Here is a 20,599-nt window from a genome sequence, read left to right on the forward strand (position 1 = left end):
CGCTGTGAAAAATGTGAGTAGCTTAAACTTCTAAAAATCAGCTCCATATTTTCAGATGTTTTTGATTTTGTGTGTGCACATACCCTCACAGTCACACGTACACCAGGTGCTGTGAAGGTATATAAACAACATAATTCTCGAGCTGAAAGCTGAAAATCTGACAGGAGGGAAGGTGGCCATTCCACTTTATCTGTACTCTGTGTGAACTGACTCTTAGGTTCAGACAGGATATTCCATCAGAGTTTTTTTGGCGCTGATTTTGATGCAGAAAATACGTCAGAATCGGCGCCAAAGAAGGCCGAAATAGCCTCCCCTCCATTGTTTTTCAATGGGAGGTATAGGTGTTTTTTTCCACGGCGGCTTTCGCCGTGGTCTCCGCCTCTGACCGCCCGTTGAAATCAATGGGAGACAGGAAAAACCTTCAGCACTTGTTTCTAGTCGTTTTTCACTGCGTTTTTTGCCCTTAAGAGGAGGAATTTGCAGTCACTGGATCCCCCTATAGGTGGGACATCCGAGGCCCATCTATAAGACATTTATGGCATATCCTATGGATGTCACTCGTTGGAACACCCCTTTATTATATTTAATTAAATTTAATATTTAGGGTTGTTTTACATCTGTTTTTTGTTTTTTTATTGTTCTGCACTTTACATTTCATTTTGTGTAAGGATGTTGGAGATTTGCTTAGAAATCTCTTTTGGAGCATTGCTTTACCTTAAGAACAGATTATCATTGCCAGCCTTAAAAAATGAAGAGCAAGATGAAGATTGAGCAATTTATTTTATAGTACATACTGAAGTGTATACATTTATATTAGATTAAGAAAGTCTGCAAATTCTTCTTTATTCTTACCAACTTAAATATTCAACATGGGTATCTTAACACCTAAATAAGTTTCATATCACTTTGACGTAGTAAAACATCTGCTTATATATTTTTATTAGGAAGGCGCAATCTTGATTCCGATTTTGTCTATCACATTAATGAGTAAATTCTTCCATTACAGGTAAGTGCTTGGTGGACCACTTGTGGTTATCTGAAGGTATTCCAATGTGCCACTTCTATAACTTGCCACACGGGACAGTGGTCTGACTTCAAATCCCTCTTCTTCTCTCTTTTTCAAAGATTCCTTAATCATGTGTGCGAAATCTGATTGTAGACGCTGCTGATTCTCGCTGTTTAAAATATCCACAAAAAAATAAAATTTTAGCATCACCCATTATCAGTTGAGCAGCTACAGTTCTTAATTTTCATACAGTTTTGTATACATCAAGACCATGAAAAGTTTATCTGTATGCTGTGCACATCATATGAACAGGGCCGGCCTTAGGATAAATGGCGCCCTGTGTGAAATTATCTTTCGGTGCCCCACTCCCATCATAAAAAAACGGCCCATAAAAAAAGTATAATGTCACCCACAGTATAATGCCCTATATAGTGCCCCCACACAGTATAATGCCCCTTTAGTGCCCCCAATACAGTTTACTAATAATATTTAATAATATTATAACCCCTTCAAGGACACAGTATTTTGTCCTCTAATTGTGCAGACAGAAAATGGCTAAAAACAAGCACTACCCTGGTGTCCACTTAAAGGGCCAACGTGCGCACCATTAGAATGTTCCCCAGCCTATCCCTGTGCACCCTGTGCTATAAAGGTCTGTCCTGCCCTCCTTCCTGTGCCTGAGTGGTGTTGTTGTCTTCCCATGTTAGTTTAAAGGGAATGTGTCGCTAGAAAAATCTTTTTTTTTTTTTAAGTTAAACAGTTAGTATATAAATGATTACACATTGTTCTAATTTTTTTAATTTTTTCACAAGTCAGGAAATATTATAAATTAGATTCTAATTTATAACATTTCCATGTGCTGGTCACTAGAGGGAGCAATTCCCAAAATTGCAGCATTGGCATGTGGTAAAGCAACCTCATTGCTTTATACTGCAAAATTGGAGAAGACACACTCGCTCTAGTGTCCTCAAACAATCCCCCCTCCTTTATCCTGGCTAGTGCCAGGAGAAAGGAGGGGGTTGAATGTTCAAACCTCCTACACTGTGTGCCGCCATTTTTTGAACGAATGCACAGTGTAGGAGGATTAGATACAGTGGTATTCAGACAGTATAACACGAACATACACACACATCACATACACAAACATAACTAACCTGCTCCTGCCGCCACCACTCCCGCTGCCTCCGCTCCCTCCGCTCCTAGTCCTTGCATCTGAACATACGGCCGGAAGCCGCGGCCGGAAGTAGTCATCTTACTGTCCGGCCGCAGCTTCCGGTCCACATGAAAATGGCAGCGGATGTCGCTCTGCCGAAGATCTTCCTTTTGGACCGTGTAAGAGCGGTGCATGCGCCGTTCCCACTCAGACGGCGTACGCTATAGTGAATGGAACGGCTCCCGTTCACATTCTCTATGGGGATGTATGTGCCGTATTCCATCTCTGTTTGTGTCGTTAATCGACACATACAGAGATGAAAAAAATGGCAGCCCCCATAGAGAAGTAAGAAAGAAAAAAGTACAACACAAAAACACAAATAAATAAAATTTATTTTAATGATATACTAAAAGAAATAACATATAAAATAATTTTTTTTCTTGACACCTTCCCTTTAAGCAAATGGTCCCTTAGTTGTATCCTGTTCCCAGTGTTCCCATATCCTGCTTCCTGTATCCCATATCCTGTAACTGTTTTTGTTCCTGAGCTCAAGTTTAGTGTTGAAGTCGTGTTTGTTCCATCTGGCACGCTAAGTGTCATCTGCCACATCCAGTGTCATCTGCCATGCCCAGTGTCATCTGCCACGCTAAGTGTCATCTGCCAGGCCAAGCGTCATCTGTGCCACGAATCATCTGTGCCAAAGCTCCTGCTACATCTCGTGTCTGTCTGGACTCTCATACAGGTACTCTTGTGCTGAGACTTTCCATTGACTGTTGTTTGGCCAGCTGCGGGTCCAGCCTAGTGGGTCCACATACCCCAGAATCGTGACACTATATATATGAAAATGTAGAATAAGATTTTTACATCCTGATACCTGGGCAGGTGGTGTGTTATTTTAAAATGTATTTGTCTGATCAGGCAATAGCCTTACAGAAAATGGTATTGGTTTTTCTCACTAAATAAAATTCTGTATGTATTTTCCTATCCCATTGTGTGCTGGATATGTCCTAGGATGTATTTGTATTTTTTTCTAATTAATACTTTGACAGCACCGGTTTAGTACTTATCTGAACCTATTGGGGTCCCTATTGAATATGTATATGTTCCTAATCTAATAAATTAAGGGAAATTAAAACCCCCAAGGTATTGAAAATTAGTGGCCATCAGTAGGGCAACAGGGAGAATCTGCCGTGAACAGTAACAATGGGTCAGGGGGAACATAATAGATTTGTCTAAATTCACCAGTAGCCCTGAGAATGCACCAAAAGTCTCAACAAGATCTAGTGGGAAGCCAAGGAAAGACCATGATCCACCAGGTAAAGTAGGGTATCATCAGCAAACAAGGACACTTTTTCAAATAGAGAACACCTAGAAATGTCCTGTTTAGTAGGAGCCTGACGAATAGCCAACTCAAGGTGTTGAATGGCAAGGGCAAATAAAACTGGGGATAACGGACGGCCCCAGTGGGTACCATGCATAAGGGAGAATGAGTCAGAAATATCAAGATTTGTTCTAACTTAGGAAGTAGGAGTCTCATATAACAAATTAACTAAGGCAGTAAATCAAGGGCCAAAATTCAACAGAGACAGAAGCATCCAAGGTATTGCCATACAATGGAATCAAAGGCTTTACAAGTTAAGAGAGACGACTTTTCCTGAAGAAGGGTAATGACGTGTAGCAATGTTAACCCCTTCCTGAACCCATTTTTTGATTTTTGATCTTCGTTTTTCACTCGCCACATTCCAAGAGCCATAACTCTTTTATTTTTCCGTCAATAGAGTGGGGTATGGACTTATTTTTTGCGGGAGAAGTTGAAGTTTCTATTGGTACCATTTAAAGTACCATGTAATGTACTGGGAAACTGAAAAAAAAATCTTTTCGGGCTGAAATTGGAAAACAACTAAATTCCTCAATTGTTTTTGGGGTTTTGTTTTTACGGCTTTCACTGTGCGGCAAAAACGACAACTTAACTTTATTCTGTGGCTCAATATGATTATGGTGATACCACATTTTTATCGTTTGTTTTATATTTTACTACTTTTAAAGAAAAAAAACGTTTATATCGGTATTATTTTTTGGTACATATAATTTTTTTGATCACTTTTTATTACTTTTTTTTGGGAGCTAAGTTGACCAAAAAACAAAGATTTTGGTGTTTTCAATTTTTTATCTTTTATGGCATATTTTAATAGTTCAGACTTTTATGGATGCTGCAATACCAATTTTGGTAACTTTTTTTATTTTTTACATTACTTTAGAGGAAAATGGGAAAGGGTTTTTTTTGTTACTTCTTTTTTTTTCACAACTAAAAACTTTTATTTCACTTTTTTTTTTTACACATTTCATTAGTCCCTCTAGGGAATTTGAACCAGTGATCATACTAATGTATTGCAGTATATTGTCATTTTTACAAGCATCTGTAAAATGAGATGGGGGTGACGATGGATGTCATGGCAGCCCATGGGCCTAATGAAGGCCCACAGGAATACCTTCACTCTGAGGGGTTTAGTTTTTAGAATGGGTAGAGGCAAAGTATTCAAAACAGCATTTAGAAAGTTTCTTAACCCTTTAGACGTTTTATAGGGATTAAAGCAAAGCGCAGGGGAAATGTACAAATTCTTTTTTTTTTTTGCCGAAAATACCTATTATTCTATTTTTTTCTGTAACACAGAAGGTTTTACCAGAGAAACGCACCTCAATATTTATTGCCCAGATTCTGCAGTTTTTAGAAATATCCCACGTGGCCCTAGTGTACTAATGAATGGACTGAGGCACAGGATACAGAAGCAAAGGGGCACCTAGTAGATTTTGGGGCCTCCTCTTTATCAGAATATATTTTAGGCACCATGTCAGGTTTAAATAGATCTTGTGGTCCCAAAACAGTGGAAACCCCCCAAAAGTGACCCCATTTGGAAAACTACACCCCTCAAGGAATTTATTGAGGGGTATAGAGTACACTTAGACCAGACAGATTATTTGCTGCATTTAGTGGAATTAGGCAGTAAAATTGAAAATCACATATTTTTCAGATAAAACATGGAAATTTGTCATTTTTACAAGGAATAAAGGGGAAAAGCAGGCCAACATTTGAAAAGCAATTTCTCCCGATTACAGTAATGCCCCAAATGAGGTGATAAACTGCTATTTGGACACACAGCATGGCTCAAAAGGGAAGGAGCACCATTTGGCTTTTGTAGCTCAAATTTAGCTGGGATGATTTTCGTGTGCCATGTCACATTTGCAAAGCCCCTGAGGGACCAAAACAGTGGTGTCACGGGCAACTGGGTTTGTGGACCCACTAGGCCGCTCCGCCGTAGCGGGGAGGCAGCTGACCAGGTCACAGTCTATGTGAAGGTAGATAGCAGACAGTAATGTTTAGGTACCTGTAATAGTCCGGACGGTGACTGTGGCCTCAGCACGGATGGAGACAGGTGCGGAAAGTGGCGCCAGACCTGGCGGGCAGTATCCGATGAGCCGATGGTACTTGACGTGGCAGGTGGCACTTGACGTGGCAGATGACACTTAACGTGGCAGATGGCACTTGACGTGGCAGATGGCACTTGACGTGGCAGATTGCACTTGACGTGGCAGACACAGGAACAATGCGGAATACAGGAACGGTAACAGGGCACGGGTAACAGCAGGAACGGGAGACACTAAGGGACCATTTGCGAGACAGACAGGGAAAGACTAACAATGCTCAGGCAAGGATCAGAAGGGCTGGGGCATTCTTATAGAGCAGGGAATCACGTGGGTTAATGATAATTGATTCCATGTGCGCGCGCTGGCCCTTTAAGAGCGGGTGCGAGCGTGCGCGCGCACCCTACGGGACCCGGCCGGATGGAGCGGAAGCGAGCACTGGCATCTCCTAGGAGGGAGACGGAGGCCAGTGCTCACAGATCCATGGCTGCGGGCGTCGGGAGGTGAGTGAACCCGACGGCCCGCGGCCATGGGCGCTACAGTATCCCCCCTCTTACGCCCCCTCTTCTTGGGGCCAGAGTGAGAGAGGAACTTTTTAATAAGAGCAGGAGCACTGAGGTTCTCTTCTGGCTCCCAGGACCTCTCCTCAGGACCAAACCCTCTCCAGTCCACCAGATAGAAAGTCCTTCCTCCTACCCTCTTGCGGTCCAGGATCTCCTTTACCTCGAATACATCAGAAGGGCCGCTGGAAGCAACTGTGGAACTAGAGGTCTTGCTGTAGCGGTTCAGGACCACTGGTTTCAGGAGGGACACATGGAAGGAGTTAGGGATTCTGAGGGTAGGGGGCAGCCGCAGCTTATAGGAAACAGGGTTAATTTGTTGCAGGATCTCGAAGGGACCAAGGAACATGGGAGCAAACTTTTATGAAGGCACCCTCAAGCGAATGTTTCGAGAGAACAGCCAGACTTTAGTCCCAGGAAGATACTGAGGCGGCTCTCTTCTTTTGGTATCTGTCTTACGCTTCATGCGTTCGACCGCCTGCAAAATAGAGGACCGGGTCTGTTGCCAGATTTGCAGGAAGTCCCCATATGCAGAGTCAGCAGCGGGTACCTGAGATGAAGTCGACACTGGAAGAGGAACTCTGGGATGTTGACTGTACACGATGTGAAACGGAGTGGAGGTGGTGGACTCACTTGTGTGGTTGTTATATGAAAACTCCGCCCATGGAAGAAGCTGTACCCAGTTATCGTGCTGTGAAGAAATGAAGTGGCGGAGGTAATTTTCCATGATCTGGTTGATCCTCTCAACTTGCCCATTGGACTGGGGGTGATAGGCAGAGGAAAAGTCCAAACTCACATCCAGGAGTTTACAGAGGACTCTCCAGAACTTGGAGGTAAACTGAACCCCCCGGTCGGACACAATGTGAAGAGGCAAGCCATGCAAGAGGAAGATGTGCTGAATGAAGAAGCTTGCTAGTCGAGGAGCAGAGGGTAGGCCGGTTAGCGGGATAAAATGTGCCATCTTAGAGAACCGGTCCACCACCACCCAGATGGTGTTGCATCCTGCTGAGAGAGGAAGGTCCGTGACAAAGTCCATAGCGATGTGCTGCCAGGGGGCACTGGGTACAGGCAGGGGTTGAAGCAGGCCGGCAGGCTTGCTGTGAGCCACCTTGTTAGAGGCACACACCGTGCAAGCAGAGACAAAGTCCAGAACATCTTTAGGTAGCGTGGGCCACCAGAAGTGACGAGCGACCAGGTCTTGGGTTTTACGGACACCAGCGTGCCCAGCCAGTTTAGAACTGTGTCCCCAGCGGAGAATTATTTTTCTGTCAGCCAACCGAACAAAAGTTCTCCCTGGAGGAATATCTCTAAGCTGCAGAGGATTGGCGGTGACAACGCAGGATGGGTCTATGATCGTCTGAAGGGACTCCACCGTGTCTTCCGTTTCGAATGATCTGGACAGGGCATCGGCCCTCACGTTCTTGTCCGCGGGACGGTAGTGGAGCAGAAATTGGAAACGGGTGAAGAACAGTGACCACCTGGCTTGACGAGGGTTCAGTCTTTGAGCGGACTGAAGGTAAGTGAGATTCTTGTGGTCGGTGAAGATCAGGATGGGGTGAGCAGCGCCCTCCAGAAGATGTCTCCACTCCTCCAGGGCCAATTTGATAGCCAGTAGCTCCCGATCTTCAATGGAATAATTGCGCTCAGCAGAGGAAAACAGTCTTGAGTAGTAGCCACACACTACTGCCTTTCCTTTGGAGCTCCTCTGGAACAGAAGTGCGCCTGCACCAACAGAGGAAGCGTCCACCTCCAGTGAGAACTGCCGAGATATGTCAGGGTGATGGAGGATGGAAGCTGAAGTGAAGGCTTTCTTGAGGCTAATGAATGCGGACTCTGCCTCCGGAGTCCACACCTTGGCGTTCACACCCTTCTTGGTAAGGGTAGAGATGGGGGCCGTCAGAGAAGAAAAGTTCGGAATAAACTGCCGGTAGAAATTGGCGAAACCCAGGAACCGCTGTATGGCCCTTAGGCCTTGAGGACGTGGCCATTCCAGGACAGACTTTAGCTTCTCAGGGTCCATCTTAAGGCCTTGATCCGAGATGACATAGCCCAGGAAGGGCAGAGACCTCTTTTCAAATGTGCATTTCTCTAACTGGCATACAAGTGATTCTCTCTTAGTCGCAGAAGAACTTGACGAACGTGCCTCCGATGGGTCATCAGATCTGGGGAGAAGATTAGAATATCATCAAGATAAACTACAACACACGTATAGAGGAGATCTCGGAAGATGTCATTAACGAACTCCTGAAATACTGCGGGAGCGTTACACCGTCCGAAGGGCATCACTCGGTATTCGTAGTGCCCATCGCGGGTGTTAAATGCCGTCTTCCATTCGTCACCCCGGCGAATTCGGATTAGATTATAGGCCCCTCGCAGGTCTAGCTTGGAAAAAATTTGGGCTCCTCGTATGCGATCAAACAGCTCGGAAATGAGTGGCAACGGGTATTTGTTCTTGACCGTGATCTGATTGAGACCACGGTAGTCAATGCAGGGTCGGAGAGATCAATCTTTCTTTTTAACGAAGAAGAATCCTGCCCCGGCCGGGGAGGAAGATTTTCGAATAAAACCCCTCTCCAAGTTCTCCTTGATATAGGCTGACATTGATAACGTCTCTGGCAAGGAGAGAGGATATACTCGTCCACGGGGAAGAGAAGCATTGGGCACCAGTTCAATGGGACAGTCATAACTCCGATGAGGAGGCAACGTCTCAGCCTCTCGTTTGCAGAAGACATCCGCAAAACTGGCATACTGAGAAGGTAGGTCGGAGAGTGACTGAGGCAGAGGAGGCACAACAGGACGGACTTGTGACAGGCAATGGCTATGGCACCTGGAACTCCATTGAAGAACTTCTCCAGAACTCCAGTCGAGTGTCGGGGCGTGTAGACGGAGCCATGGCAGATCAAGCAGGATAGGATTGATAGCCTTGGGTAGTACCAGGAAGGAGATCTGTTCTGAGTGAAGAGCTCCAACCCGTAATGTCACCGGCTCAGTGATGAGCATGATTGGATCAGGCAGCGGTAGACCATTCACAGAGGCAACTGCCAGGGGTCTCTCCAGACGGACTGTGGGTAGTTGAAACCGATCCACTAGATCTTGGTGGATAAAATTAGCAGCCGCTCCAGAGTCAAGATAGGCGGAGGAAGGATGTGATGCCTGTCCGGTGACGATGGCCACAGGTATCGATAATTTGGAAGAGGTTTTAACGTTTGGAGACGTTCCACCTAGAGTTGCCTCTCCAACCAACCCTAGGTACTGGAGTTTCCCAGTTTCTGTGGGCATTGACGCACAAAATGACCCTTGAGGCCGCAATACATGCAAAGTCCAGAGGAGCGTCTGCGCTGCTTCTCCTGTTCAGATAACCGGACTCTGTCTACCTGCATGGGTTCCTCAGGTAGCGCACTAGAAGTGAACAATTGTGGTCTCTGGGCAGGGGGTGCTGGTCTGTGGACCCGGCTCTCCTGACGAACCTCTTGAGAGCGCTCCCGGATTCTCATATCAACCCGGGTGGCTAACAGGATGAGGGCATCCAAGGTAGAAGGAAGGTCGCGGGCTGCCAGTTCGTCCTTGATGTGAGAGGACAGTCCCTGCCAGAAGGTCGCCACTAGTGCCTCATTGTTCCACGCCAGCTCGGCTGCTAGGGTACGGAAGGACATCGCATACTCCCCTACTGTGGAGCCTTCTTGCTTGAGGGTCAACAGAGTGGCTGCGGCAGAGGATGTTCGACCCGGCTCCTCGAACACGGAACGAAAGGACTGCAGGAACAATACAGCACCTTGTTGCTCCAAGATTGGGTTTGCCCATGCGAGGGCCTTGCCAGCGAGGAGGGAGATAATGAACGCTACTTTAGCCTCCTCGGAGGGGAAGAGATGAGGCCGTAGCCTAAAATGCACCGTGCATTGATTAAGAAATCCTCGGCATGCTCTGGGATCACCGTCATAGCGAGGAGGAAGAGGCAGAGGAACTGAGGATCCGGAACAAACAGGGGGAGCAACAGGCAGTGGCATGGCAACAGCTTCTGGAGGAAGATCCGGGGGTGGAACAGCGAGTAGATCCAGGCGGACCAGAATAGAATTCACCGCCTCAAGGAGTTGATCCTGACGAGTGCGTAGGTCATGCATCTCAGTCTGAATTTTCTGTACTGGGGTCTTGGGCTGGCCAGCGGGTTCCATGGCCTGAGCGTACTGTCACGGGCAACTGGGTTTGTGGACCCACTAGGCCGCTCCGCCGTAGTGGGGAGGCAGCTGACCAGGTCACAGTCTATGTGAAGGTAGATAGCAGACAGTAATGTTTAGGTACCTGTAATAGTCCGGACGGTGACTGTGGCCTCAGCACGGATGGAGACAGGTGCGGAAAGTGGCGCCAGACGTGGCGGGCAGTATCCGATGAGCCGATGGTACTTGACGTGGCAGATGGCACTTGACGTGGCAGATGGCACTTGACGTGGCAGACACAGGAACAATGCGGAATAGAGGAACGGTAACAGGGCACGGGTAACAGCAGGAACGGGAGACACTAAGGGACCATTTGCGAGACAGACAGGGAAAGACTAACAACGCTCAGGCAAGGATCAGAAGGGCTGGGGCATTCTTATAGAGCAGGGAATCACGTGGGTTAATGATAATTGATTCCATGTGCGCGCGCTGGCCCTTTAAGAGCGGGCGCGAGCGTGCGCGCGCACCCTACGGGACCCGGCCGGACGGAGCGGAAGCGAGCGCTGGCATCTCCTAGGAGGGAGACTGAGGCCACAGATCCATGGCTGCGGGCGTCGGGAGGTGAGTGGGGCACTACAAGTGGGAACCCCCCAAAAGTGACCCCATTTTGGAAACTACACCCCTTAAGGAATCTATCCAGGGGTATAGTGAGCATTTTGACCGCACCGGTCTTTTGCAGAATTTATTGGAATTAGGCCATGAAAATAAATATATAAACATTTTTTCCTCTAAAATGTAGAATTTTTTCATTTTCAGATAAACAAGAAATAGCACCCCAAAATTTGTAATTTAATTTCTCCCTAGTACGGAAATACCCCATGTGTCATCGTAAACTGCTGGTTGAATAAACGGCAGGGCCCAGACAGGCAGGTGTGCTATTTGGCATGTAGATTTAGCTGGATTGGTTTCTGGGCGCCATGTCGCATTTGCAGAGCTTCTGAGTTACCAGTACCGGGGAAACCCCTTAAAAGTGACTCCATTTTGAAAACTACACCCTTTGAGGAATTTATTTAGTGGTGCAGTGAGCATTTACACCCCACAGGTTTTTCATACATTTTCTTAGAATTAGGCAGTGAAAATGAAAATATGTAGTTTTAGCTCCCAATTTTTCATTTCCATAAGAAATAATATGAGAAAAACACCACACAATTTGTTACTCAATTTCTTCCAAGTACGACAATACCCCATATGTGGCCCTAAACTGCTGTTTGAACACTTGGCAAGGCTCAGAAAGGAAGGAGTGCCATTTTGCTTTTGGAGCGCAGACTTTTCTGGATTAGTGTTCAGGCACCATGTCGCATGTGCAAAGCCACTGAGATACCAGAGTCCAGTGGCAACACAACAAAGTGATCCCATTTTGTAAACGACTCTCAGGAGTGAAAGAGCACCATGCGCATTTGAGGTCTATTTTGGTGATTTTCGCAGCATTGGCTCACAATTGTAGGGCTCTGAGGTCAAAAAGTAAAGCAAACCCACAAGAAGTGACCCTATTTTGGAAACAAAGGCATTTTTTAAGGGGTGCAAAGAGTATTTTGACCCAAAAAGTGTTTTTTAATAGAAAATAATGCGCAGTGGAATTTCCACTGATATGTTATTTTAGTGTACAATATGTCGGGCCCAGCTTGTGCCACTGAAGATAAATACCTCATAAAATTTTAAGCGGGATCTCCCGGGTATGGAAATGCCATATGTGTGGACGTAAACTGCTGTTTGGACACACTGTAGGGTTTAGAACGGAGGGAGCACCATTTGGCCTTTGGAGCGCAGATTTTGCTTGGTAGTAGTTTTGTTTGGGGTATTGCTGATATTTCAGTTTATAATGTGGGGGCATATGTAAACTGTGCGGAGTACATCAGGGGATGATAAGAGGGTATAATAATGCGGTAAATAAATAATAATCCGCAGATATGTGGCCAGTGTCGCACTGATAAATGGTGCCAGATCTTATCCCCTTTTGGAACACATTCTGCGCCTTTTGTGTCACCATATTCTGAGAGCCAGAACTTTTTTATTTTTTCCACTGAGCTGTGTGAGGGCTTATTTTTTGCGGGACAATCTGTAGTTTTCATTGGTACCAATTTAGGGTACTTGCGACTTTTTGATCAGTATTTATTCTATTTTTTAAAAGGCGTGTTGACTGAAAAACAGCAATTCTACTATTGTTCTTTATTCTTTTTTTTACAGAGTTCACCGTGCGCTATAAATTACATATTCACTTTATTGTGCGAGTAGATACGATTACGGCGATACCAAATGTATATCTTTTTTTTATGTTTTACAACGTTTGCACAATAAAATACTTTTTGAAAATAAATCATTTACTTTTTGTGTTGCCATAATCTAAGAGCCATAACGTGTCTATTTTTGCATCAAGAAAGCCGTGTGAGGGCTTGTTTTTTGCGGAAATGTGATTTTGATTAGTACCATTTTGGAGTACAAGCGACTTTTTAATCTCTCTTTATTCCATTTTTTTTGAGGTGAAGTGACCAAAAAATGGTGATTTTCGTACAGTTTATTATTATTTTTGGATGCCGTTCACTTCGTGGGATAAATAACAAAATACTTTTATAGTTCAGGCCATTACAGACGTGGCAATACTAATTATGTATAGTTTATTTATTTTATAATATATGTCTTGATAAGAGAAAAGGGCCGATTTAAACTTTTATAACTTTAAAACTTTTATTTATTTAAGGAAAAAAAATCATTTTTTTTGTCCCACTACAGTAGTGCTGTGTATTAGAGCTGTCAGTTACCCACTGACAGCAAGCATAGTTGGTCCTGCTATTTGCAGGACCTACTAGGCTTCCGTATATGACAGACCCGGAGACCATTGTTAGGCCCCCGGTTGCCATAGCCACCATCGGCAGCCCAAGATCAAATTGCGGGGCCGTCGATGGTGATCTAACCCCTTAGAAGCCACGATCGCTTTTGAATGCTTCTAATAAGCAGGGGCCACCGCGATCGGTCCCTGGGGAAGGAGCTTTGACCACTGCTCTATGTGACAGCAGTTGTCACAGCTCATAGATGTGACAGGAGAGGGGGCAGAATGACGGTTATTCCCATTACGTAATATTACCTCACTGAGCGTGAACGATACGCTCAGCATGATGGAATAGTACATCAAGGAGCGGGAAGGGGTTAAAAAAGGCATAGGTAATTTCCTGGAGTGAAAAAATATCAGCTCCTCTGTCAATATGTAAAATTCTTGTTTCATCCCTTGCCTTTCTCCCATCCCTTGGTTGAACTTGATGGACATATGTCTTTTTTCTACCATACTAACTATGTAAATATGTTAATATTAGTGCCCTTTCCAGGCATAAATCCGGTTTGGTCCAGGTGAATAAGAGACAGGATAACCTTATTTAATCTTGTTTCAATTATCTTAGCAAGTATTTTTATATCTGAATTAAGAAGGGAAACGTTAAGAATCAGGAAGAGTCGGGTCCTATACTCGGCGCATAGAGGCAGGTAAAACACCACGTTCCAAGGCATCAGAGTATAGTTCCAAAAGCCTAGGTGCAAGGACATCACAACTAGTTTCATACCAATCACAGACTAAATCGTCAAGACCTGGTGTCTTGCCGGAGGACAGGGACTGGATTGCATGCTTTATATCACCCTCAGTGATGAGAGCATCCAATTCAGAGGCCTGAGCAGTAAAAAGATGCCACCATGGAGGCTAATCCAAAAAAAAACCTCTATCTCTTTAAGGAGAACATAACACTTAGAGCAATAGAGATTACTATAGAATTGACAAAAGATCTGATTTATGTCTTTAGGTGCAGGTCATATGGTATCATCTGGGGAAGCAATAGATGGGATAGAAGCACAGGGATGTTCTGAGCTGGCCAAATATGCAAGTAGTTTACCATTTTTATCACCAAATTCGAATATTGATGCCTCAGTAGACAACAGACGTTTCTTTGTTTGTTCTTTAGCTAGAGTAAGAAGTTTCCTCTGGGCGTGTGCCCATTTACTCTTTGAAGTAGGGTGGAGATTTGCGAGATACTCCTGTTTGGGCCTCTGCACATCCCTTACTAGCAGAGCCTCCTTTTCTTTATATAAACGTCTTTGCTCCGCCACCGAAGCTATAAATGCAGGGCTGGCGTCAGCACCCAGCGAAGCCGGGCAAGTGTCGGGCCCACTACCGTTGGGGTGCCCACTCGGCCGAGTGCTGACGCTGCCATCGACAAGCATCACTGTCCATATATGGACAGTGATGTCAGGAAGAGAGGAGTCCCAGGCAGAGCACTAGAAGCGGCTCTGCTCCAGGACTCCGTCTCTGGGGAAGCCCCTGACATCACTGTCCATATATGTACAGTGTTGTCAGGAGCAGAGCAGTGTCCCAGGCAGAGTGCTACTAGCACTCTGCCTGGGCTTTGGCTCTGGGGTTGCCCCTGACATCACTAGCCGTATATGGACAGTGATGTTAGGGGCTTTCCCAGAGCCAGAGTACCAGAGCAGAGCCCACTACTATCACTATGCCCGGGACTTCAGCTCTGCTCCAGACATCCCTATCTATATATGGACAGTGATGTCAGGAGCAGAGCAGGAGTCCCAGGCATAGTGATAGTAGTGCTCTGCCCGGGACTATGGCTCTGGGTTTGCCCCTGACAACACTGTCTATCTGGCTCATGGACCCTTGTGCTTGCGGCACAGTGAATGCTGGAGCAAGGCTCAAGCATTGAACCCAAATGAATGTGCGTCCTGCTGACGCAGATTCAGTTGAAAGCGGGACCAGCGCGGTCAGCACTCTGTGGCAATGGGACCCCCCAGGCTTAGGGGCCCGGACGTTGTGGTGACCGTTGCGACCCCTATTGCTGCGCCACTGTGATAGAGCCATCCGCAACCAGTAATTTTGCGGGATACATAATGGCATACCTGTACCCCTTCTCCCGTAGTTTCTTGCGTGTCTCTGTGAATTGGGCGCATTTTTCCCATATAGCAACATAGAGGTCAGGGTAAAAGGATACACGTTGATTGTTAGGAAGGATATCCCCCTTTTTCCGTACAGCCTTTAAAATGGCATCTCCATCTCGAAAATGTAGCATGCAGGCAAGTAATCGTCAGGGAGGCCCCCAGGAAGGTCCTGAGTGAGCAGGAACACGATGTGCCCGTTCTATAGTAAAGAATGGCAAAACAATGGTTGTATCCAAATTGCTTTGAGCCAGAGTTCTAGGAAAGCCACAGGGTCTGGACCCTTAGTTTTTTCTGGCAGTCTGACAATACAGATATTGCTGTGTCTTAGGTGGTTTTCGAAGTCATCAGCTCGATTGATGGAGGCTACCACAATCTAAATAGAGATAGGGCGCAGTACAGTATATCTTCAAAATCAGAAATTCTGCATTCTGTTTCAGTGGTGCGCTCCCTAATTTTTTAATTTTTTGCATATCATGTTGTAGTATAACAAAGTCCTGTTGTAATTCATCCACTTTGGTGACCAGCATGCACTGACAGGAGTTAATGGCAGCCAGTAATTCTGCAAATTTTTAATCCATGTGGGAGGAGGAGGCCAACGGGTCTTGAGGGGAAAGTGGCCATGAAGGACTCATAGATCCATCAAACAGGGACAAAGACGGTTCAGAAGAAGTCGCTGGAGGCATGGGTTGTGCTCTGGAGAATTGCGCAAGTTTTTTTAAAATCTAAGACAAGACATCAGATTTTGCATTACTTTCCAGGACATCCAATTACTGAAATGGGGGGGGGGGGGGGGGTCCTCCATTGCAGACTCATCCTCTGAGAAGGTACTTGAGCAACCAGTCAGAGACTTGCCCCTTCCCCTCCTCCTACCACCTCCCATAGTAGATCAAATAGGGTATATATATACCACACGAATATCCCAGTATACAGGTGAAGTTGAAAAGGGAAGTCAGCAGCAAGCACAGTATATTTTTTTATGTAACACCAGAATTAGAAATAGAGCAGGTAGGCGATGCAGACTTCACTCTCAGTCCAAAGTAGTTAACATATATATCCATCACCAGGTAAAAAATAGTCCACAATGCCTACGTCCACTGGGTCACTGTAGGATCACAGATGTGGGAGAGGAGGTCAATAAAATGGTGGCATCACTCCAAACAGGTGTGGGTAAAGGCAGGAATGATGGGCCCGCACTGGGTGCCGACCTCACACATCCAGTTCCTACATGGCTGCAGTCCACGATGACACCGCTGGGGAGAAAAGAAGCGCCCTTACACTAGAGAATACAGGTGGCGAGGCCATAGGTCCAGCAAGCTGACAGTGCAAAGTAACCTCTGATGAGCAGGAGTAAGCAGGCAGGGAGTTATAGAAGGACAGCTAGTGTAGGCACCGGCCGAATGTGCACGTAGCCTGCTCGATCTGCAAAGGCACCGCTCAGGGAACCAAACAGAGCTGCAGACAACTGGGAGACCGAAAATAGCTGGTGTAAAAAGCTGCGGGGAAGTACCCTGTAGTCTGCATTGCAGTTTTGGCGAGAGAAGGTAGGATGGCAGCGGTCTAATCAGGATGCCAGGTCAGAGATCTCGGGAGCACAGTGAAGAACATCAAGCAGACATCCGGCTACAACCTCTAAATAATCTCATTTTTAATCCCTAATTCTTTAACCCTTTCATTACCAATGCCTTCAGATGCCTAAATATCAACAGTAAATGTTCCCGCTTTGAAATGCCCCATTAAAAGAGTGTATTTAAAGGAGTCTTTTTTTTGTTGCAGTTTTTGTGATGCTGCAAAAACAAAATTTTTGTAAATACCGTGTGAAAAAAACACTCATGGAAATTCACCCTTAGGTCAGATCCACACAGGAGAGAAATGCTGCGGGTCTTGCGTTTGAAAAATCTGTAGCAAATTACAGTACCAGCCATGTGAATGAGATTTACACAAATCTCATCCACATGAAGTAGAACATTTTCCGCACAAAAATTAGAGCATGCTGCAGATTTTTAGATCCACAGCATGCTAATTCTGTTGCAGATATTCACAGCATATTTCACCCTTTTCAATCCACATTGAATCCGTAACTAAATCCATAACACGTGCAGATTTTGTTGCGGATTGGCCCCAAATTTGTTGTGGTAAAATATAAGCATATGGATAGCCTAAGGCCCAGTTCATTCTGTGTTTTTTTACGCTTATTTTGACACGGAAACCACATCAGAATCAGCGGCAAAAAATTTCTGAAATTGCCTCCCATTGATTTTAATGGGATGCGGAGGCGTTTATTTTCCACGTCGACTTTTAGCCGCAGTTACACCTCTGATCTCCCATTGAAATCAATGGGAGGCACAGTTTTTCACTGCATTTTTGCCCGCAGCGCTCAATGGCCGCTGGTGAAAAATGCAGCTAAAATCGCGGCAAGAAATGGCAGGCAGGTCAAAATCTTCCTCAAAATTCCTTCAGTAATTCTTCTGTGTGAACAGGTCATAAGGGTAATTTTTTATTTTATACTTTAGCCAAATATTTTCTTTTTTGGGATGTTGCTTTAAAGTGTATAATTGCACTGGTTAGTAATCCTACTAATCCCTGCACAAATATTTTTTTTTTACATTATCACAATGTGTAAGTTAAAAATTCCATGAAAACCCCTTTACCCACTGGTTTCAGATTATATTCTGTCAATAGGCCCGTGGAAGAATTGACTGTCACAGGGCCAACAGAAAATGGTGTGGACCCACTGTGTTACTAGGGGATGTGGCGTAGGGCTAAACTACTGAGCAGAGTCTAAGGGATAACTAGGTTTTCACCCTTTAACCTCTGTTATGGAATAAATATATGTATAATGTATCTGGGACCTCAATGAGTGCAATGCTGAAGAGAAGAACATGTATTAGAATATATGTTGGGTATGTGATGGTATAGAACAACCTATAATCAATGATATAAGTGTAATGTATGTACTACTTCAAGGTAGAAGGATAAACGAGTCTATATTTTGGGTATTATTGAAAGGTTATGGAATGTAATAATCTGCAGATGTTCTGCAGAAACTGGAAATTGCGAATTCATTATGTTATGAGGGTACTACCAGGAACTAGGGGGTTTGTTTGCAGGATGGTTTGTTTCTGGGCGTACAGCCAAGATAGATATGGGTAGAACACCGGATTAAAAACTAGATGTAAGGAATAAGAATAATGTACGTAGAGATAAGAATAATGAGGAAAGAAACCACAAGAACGTATACGTGTCTGCACGTAATTATATGATATTTTTACTATATAAACTCTGTGTCTCTGCAAATAAAGTCAGAAGTATTTTTGCCTTGAGAAACGTCTCAGTGTGTCTTTGCTTCTCCGAGCTCGCACCCCCCCCACCTGATTTGAACCTGCATGGAGATCAAGGCGTAACGTGACCTCATTGCGATCACAGAAATTGGCGCCCGAAACAGGGACTTGACCAGAAGGACGGCACCCCACCTAGGGGATCTCCCGGGACTAGAGTGGCGACTCTCCAGACTAAGGAACGGGCAGACCACAGCTGCAGCAAGGTAAGAAGACTTAATTCTTACAAACTCTGCTCTGCACCTTCCTGTCTGGTAGGTCACCTTCCCGGTAGTACTCCTGAGGAATAGAGGGGCCACATGAGGGTATTTTTAGTGTAAAAATCTGGTCAAGTCTATATGTAATCCTACCCTCAGGATAAAGTGCCTGATCTCCATGACAGTATTTGTATGAATGTTGTAGAAACCCAGTTTTGTGTCACAAATGCATTTTAGAATAAGGAAATTGTTTTTTGGAAAAAAAACTTCCGATAATCCGGCAAATTACCAGAAACATGTGTACATGCTTCAGGTGACTATGGGGATTATGATAGGCTAAATTTTAGCCCGGAAATCGAAAATTTTGTGCAATCTGATAATCCGGCAAAATACCGAAAATGTGTGTACACGATTGGAGTACTTGCGGGGATTATCATGCACTGATTTTCAGCTCAAAATTCCAGAATTTTCTGCAATCTGATAATCCGGCATGTCAAATGAATAGCTTGATTTTACGTTTGCCTTGTTATTTGGATTAGGAATATTTGTCATATTACTGTTATGGTGTGGAGGATATCTCCTTGAGTGGTGTTTAAAGTGAATAAGAAGAAAGTAAGCTAGTTATAAAAGGAATTTAATTCTCTGGCCAGAGTAGAAGAAGGTTTAAAAGGGTTTTGAGGGGATAAGTAACTGTATAAAATAGGTGAGAAAGGTAGTGTGGGACTTTCCCTAACAGCCAATAGCCATAGTGTTTGTTAGTGAAGATAAAAACTGAGAGAGAAGGGTAAGAGTCCCCTCCATCATAGCAGGGCTATGGGAAACAGTCACGGCAAACGAGAATTTGAGGTATGGCATATGGGTGAGCAAGCACCTGTTAAAAGGGTGTAAGCTTACTAGGGGATCGTAAATCCAGAAATTCACCTATCAGGAAAACTACCCCCTACATAACTTAGGGTCTGCCTATAGGCGACCACTTATAACTAGACAATGGGGAACTGGTGTCCCTATTAAGTACGGAAATTAGAAACTGTCTAAAACAGATGAGAATGGAATTCGTCTGTCAGCTAAAATCTGTAACAAGAGTAAGTACGGAAGCTAGAAACTGTCTAAAATAGATGAGAATGGAATTCATCTATCAGTAGCTAAAATCTGTAACAGGAGTAAGTACGGAAACTAGAAACTGTATAAAACAGATGAGAATGGAATTCATCTGTCAGTAGCTAGAATCTGTAACAAGAGTATGAGATGAGCACCCCAAAGGACAAACCGCCAAACAGGTAGTAGCAGAAAGAGAAGGTAAAAAGGCAACGCAGGGAACAAAAAAATAAATAAATAAAATAAAAAAAAAAAATTAATGAAAGCATGTGGTCTAGAATCCCATGGACGGTTAGACGCAGAAAAATGGAATGAATGTTGTGACACAAAACGTGGATGGTTGAAAGATAAAAAGTTACAGGGGAAAGCAGAAGCATGGAGAAAAGTGTCAGAAGAAGTAGTACGAGGAGGTTGTCAGAGGAAATTCATATTTTATAAAGTAAAGTTTAAAGCAAAGGAAGTGATAGAAGTAGTAGTTGTTTTAATGTTGCAAATGACCTTATAGTAAATTCCCATATGGTATAATTTAGAATCAACTAGTGTGACAAGAGAAGGGGGAGGTGAAGAACAGCTGCTAGTGAGATAAGAAATGTAATCTTGTTCTTGAAATGAATGGACACAACATTAAATGCTGATATAGATATTTTGTATGACTTTGTGTCATTTTGTAGATTGAATCAGGAAAAGTGATAAATGTAA

The 20,599-nt window shown here is 44.5% G+C and overlaps 1 protein-coding gene across 1 annotated transcript in view; it reads right to left on the reverse strand.

Moving 5' to 3' along the window:
* Positions 1-853: 853 nt before the first annotated feature.
* The window catches only part of GUCY2C (guanylate cyclase 2C), a 255,706-nt gene continuing 235,960 nt past the window's right edge, over positions 854-20,599 (reverse strand). Inside the window, exon 22 of the mRNA XM_075832286.1 lies at positions 854-1,175. Coding sequence (XP_075688401.1) covers positions 1,001-1,175 — 175 coding nt within the window. The 3' untranslated portion in view covers positions 854-1,000. The remainder of the gene's footprint in view (positions 1,176-20,599) is intronic.

Source organism: Rhinoderma darwinii, chromosome 7 (assembly GCF_050947455.1).
Source record: "Rhinoderma darwinii isolate aRhiDar2 chromosome 7, aRhiDar2.hap1, whole genome shotgun sequence".
Classification (NCBI taxonomy): Eukaryota; Metazoa; Chordata; class Amphibia; order Anura; family Rhinodermatidae; genus Rhinoderma; species Rhinoderma darwinii.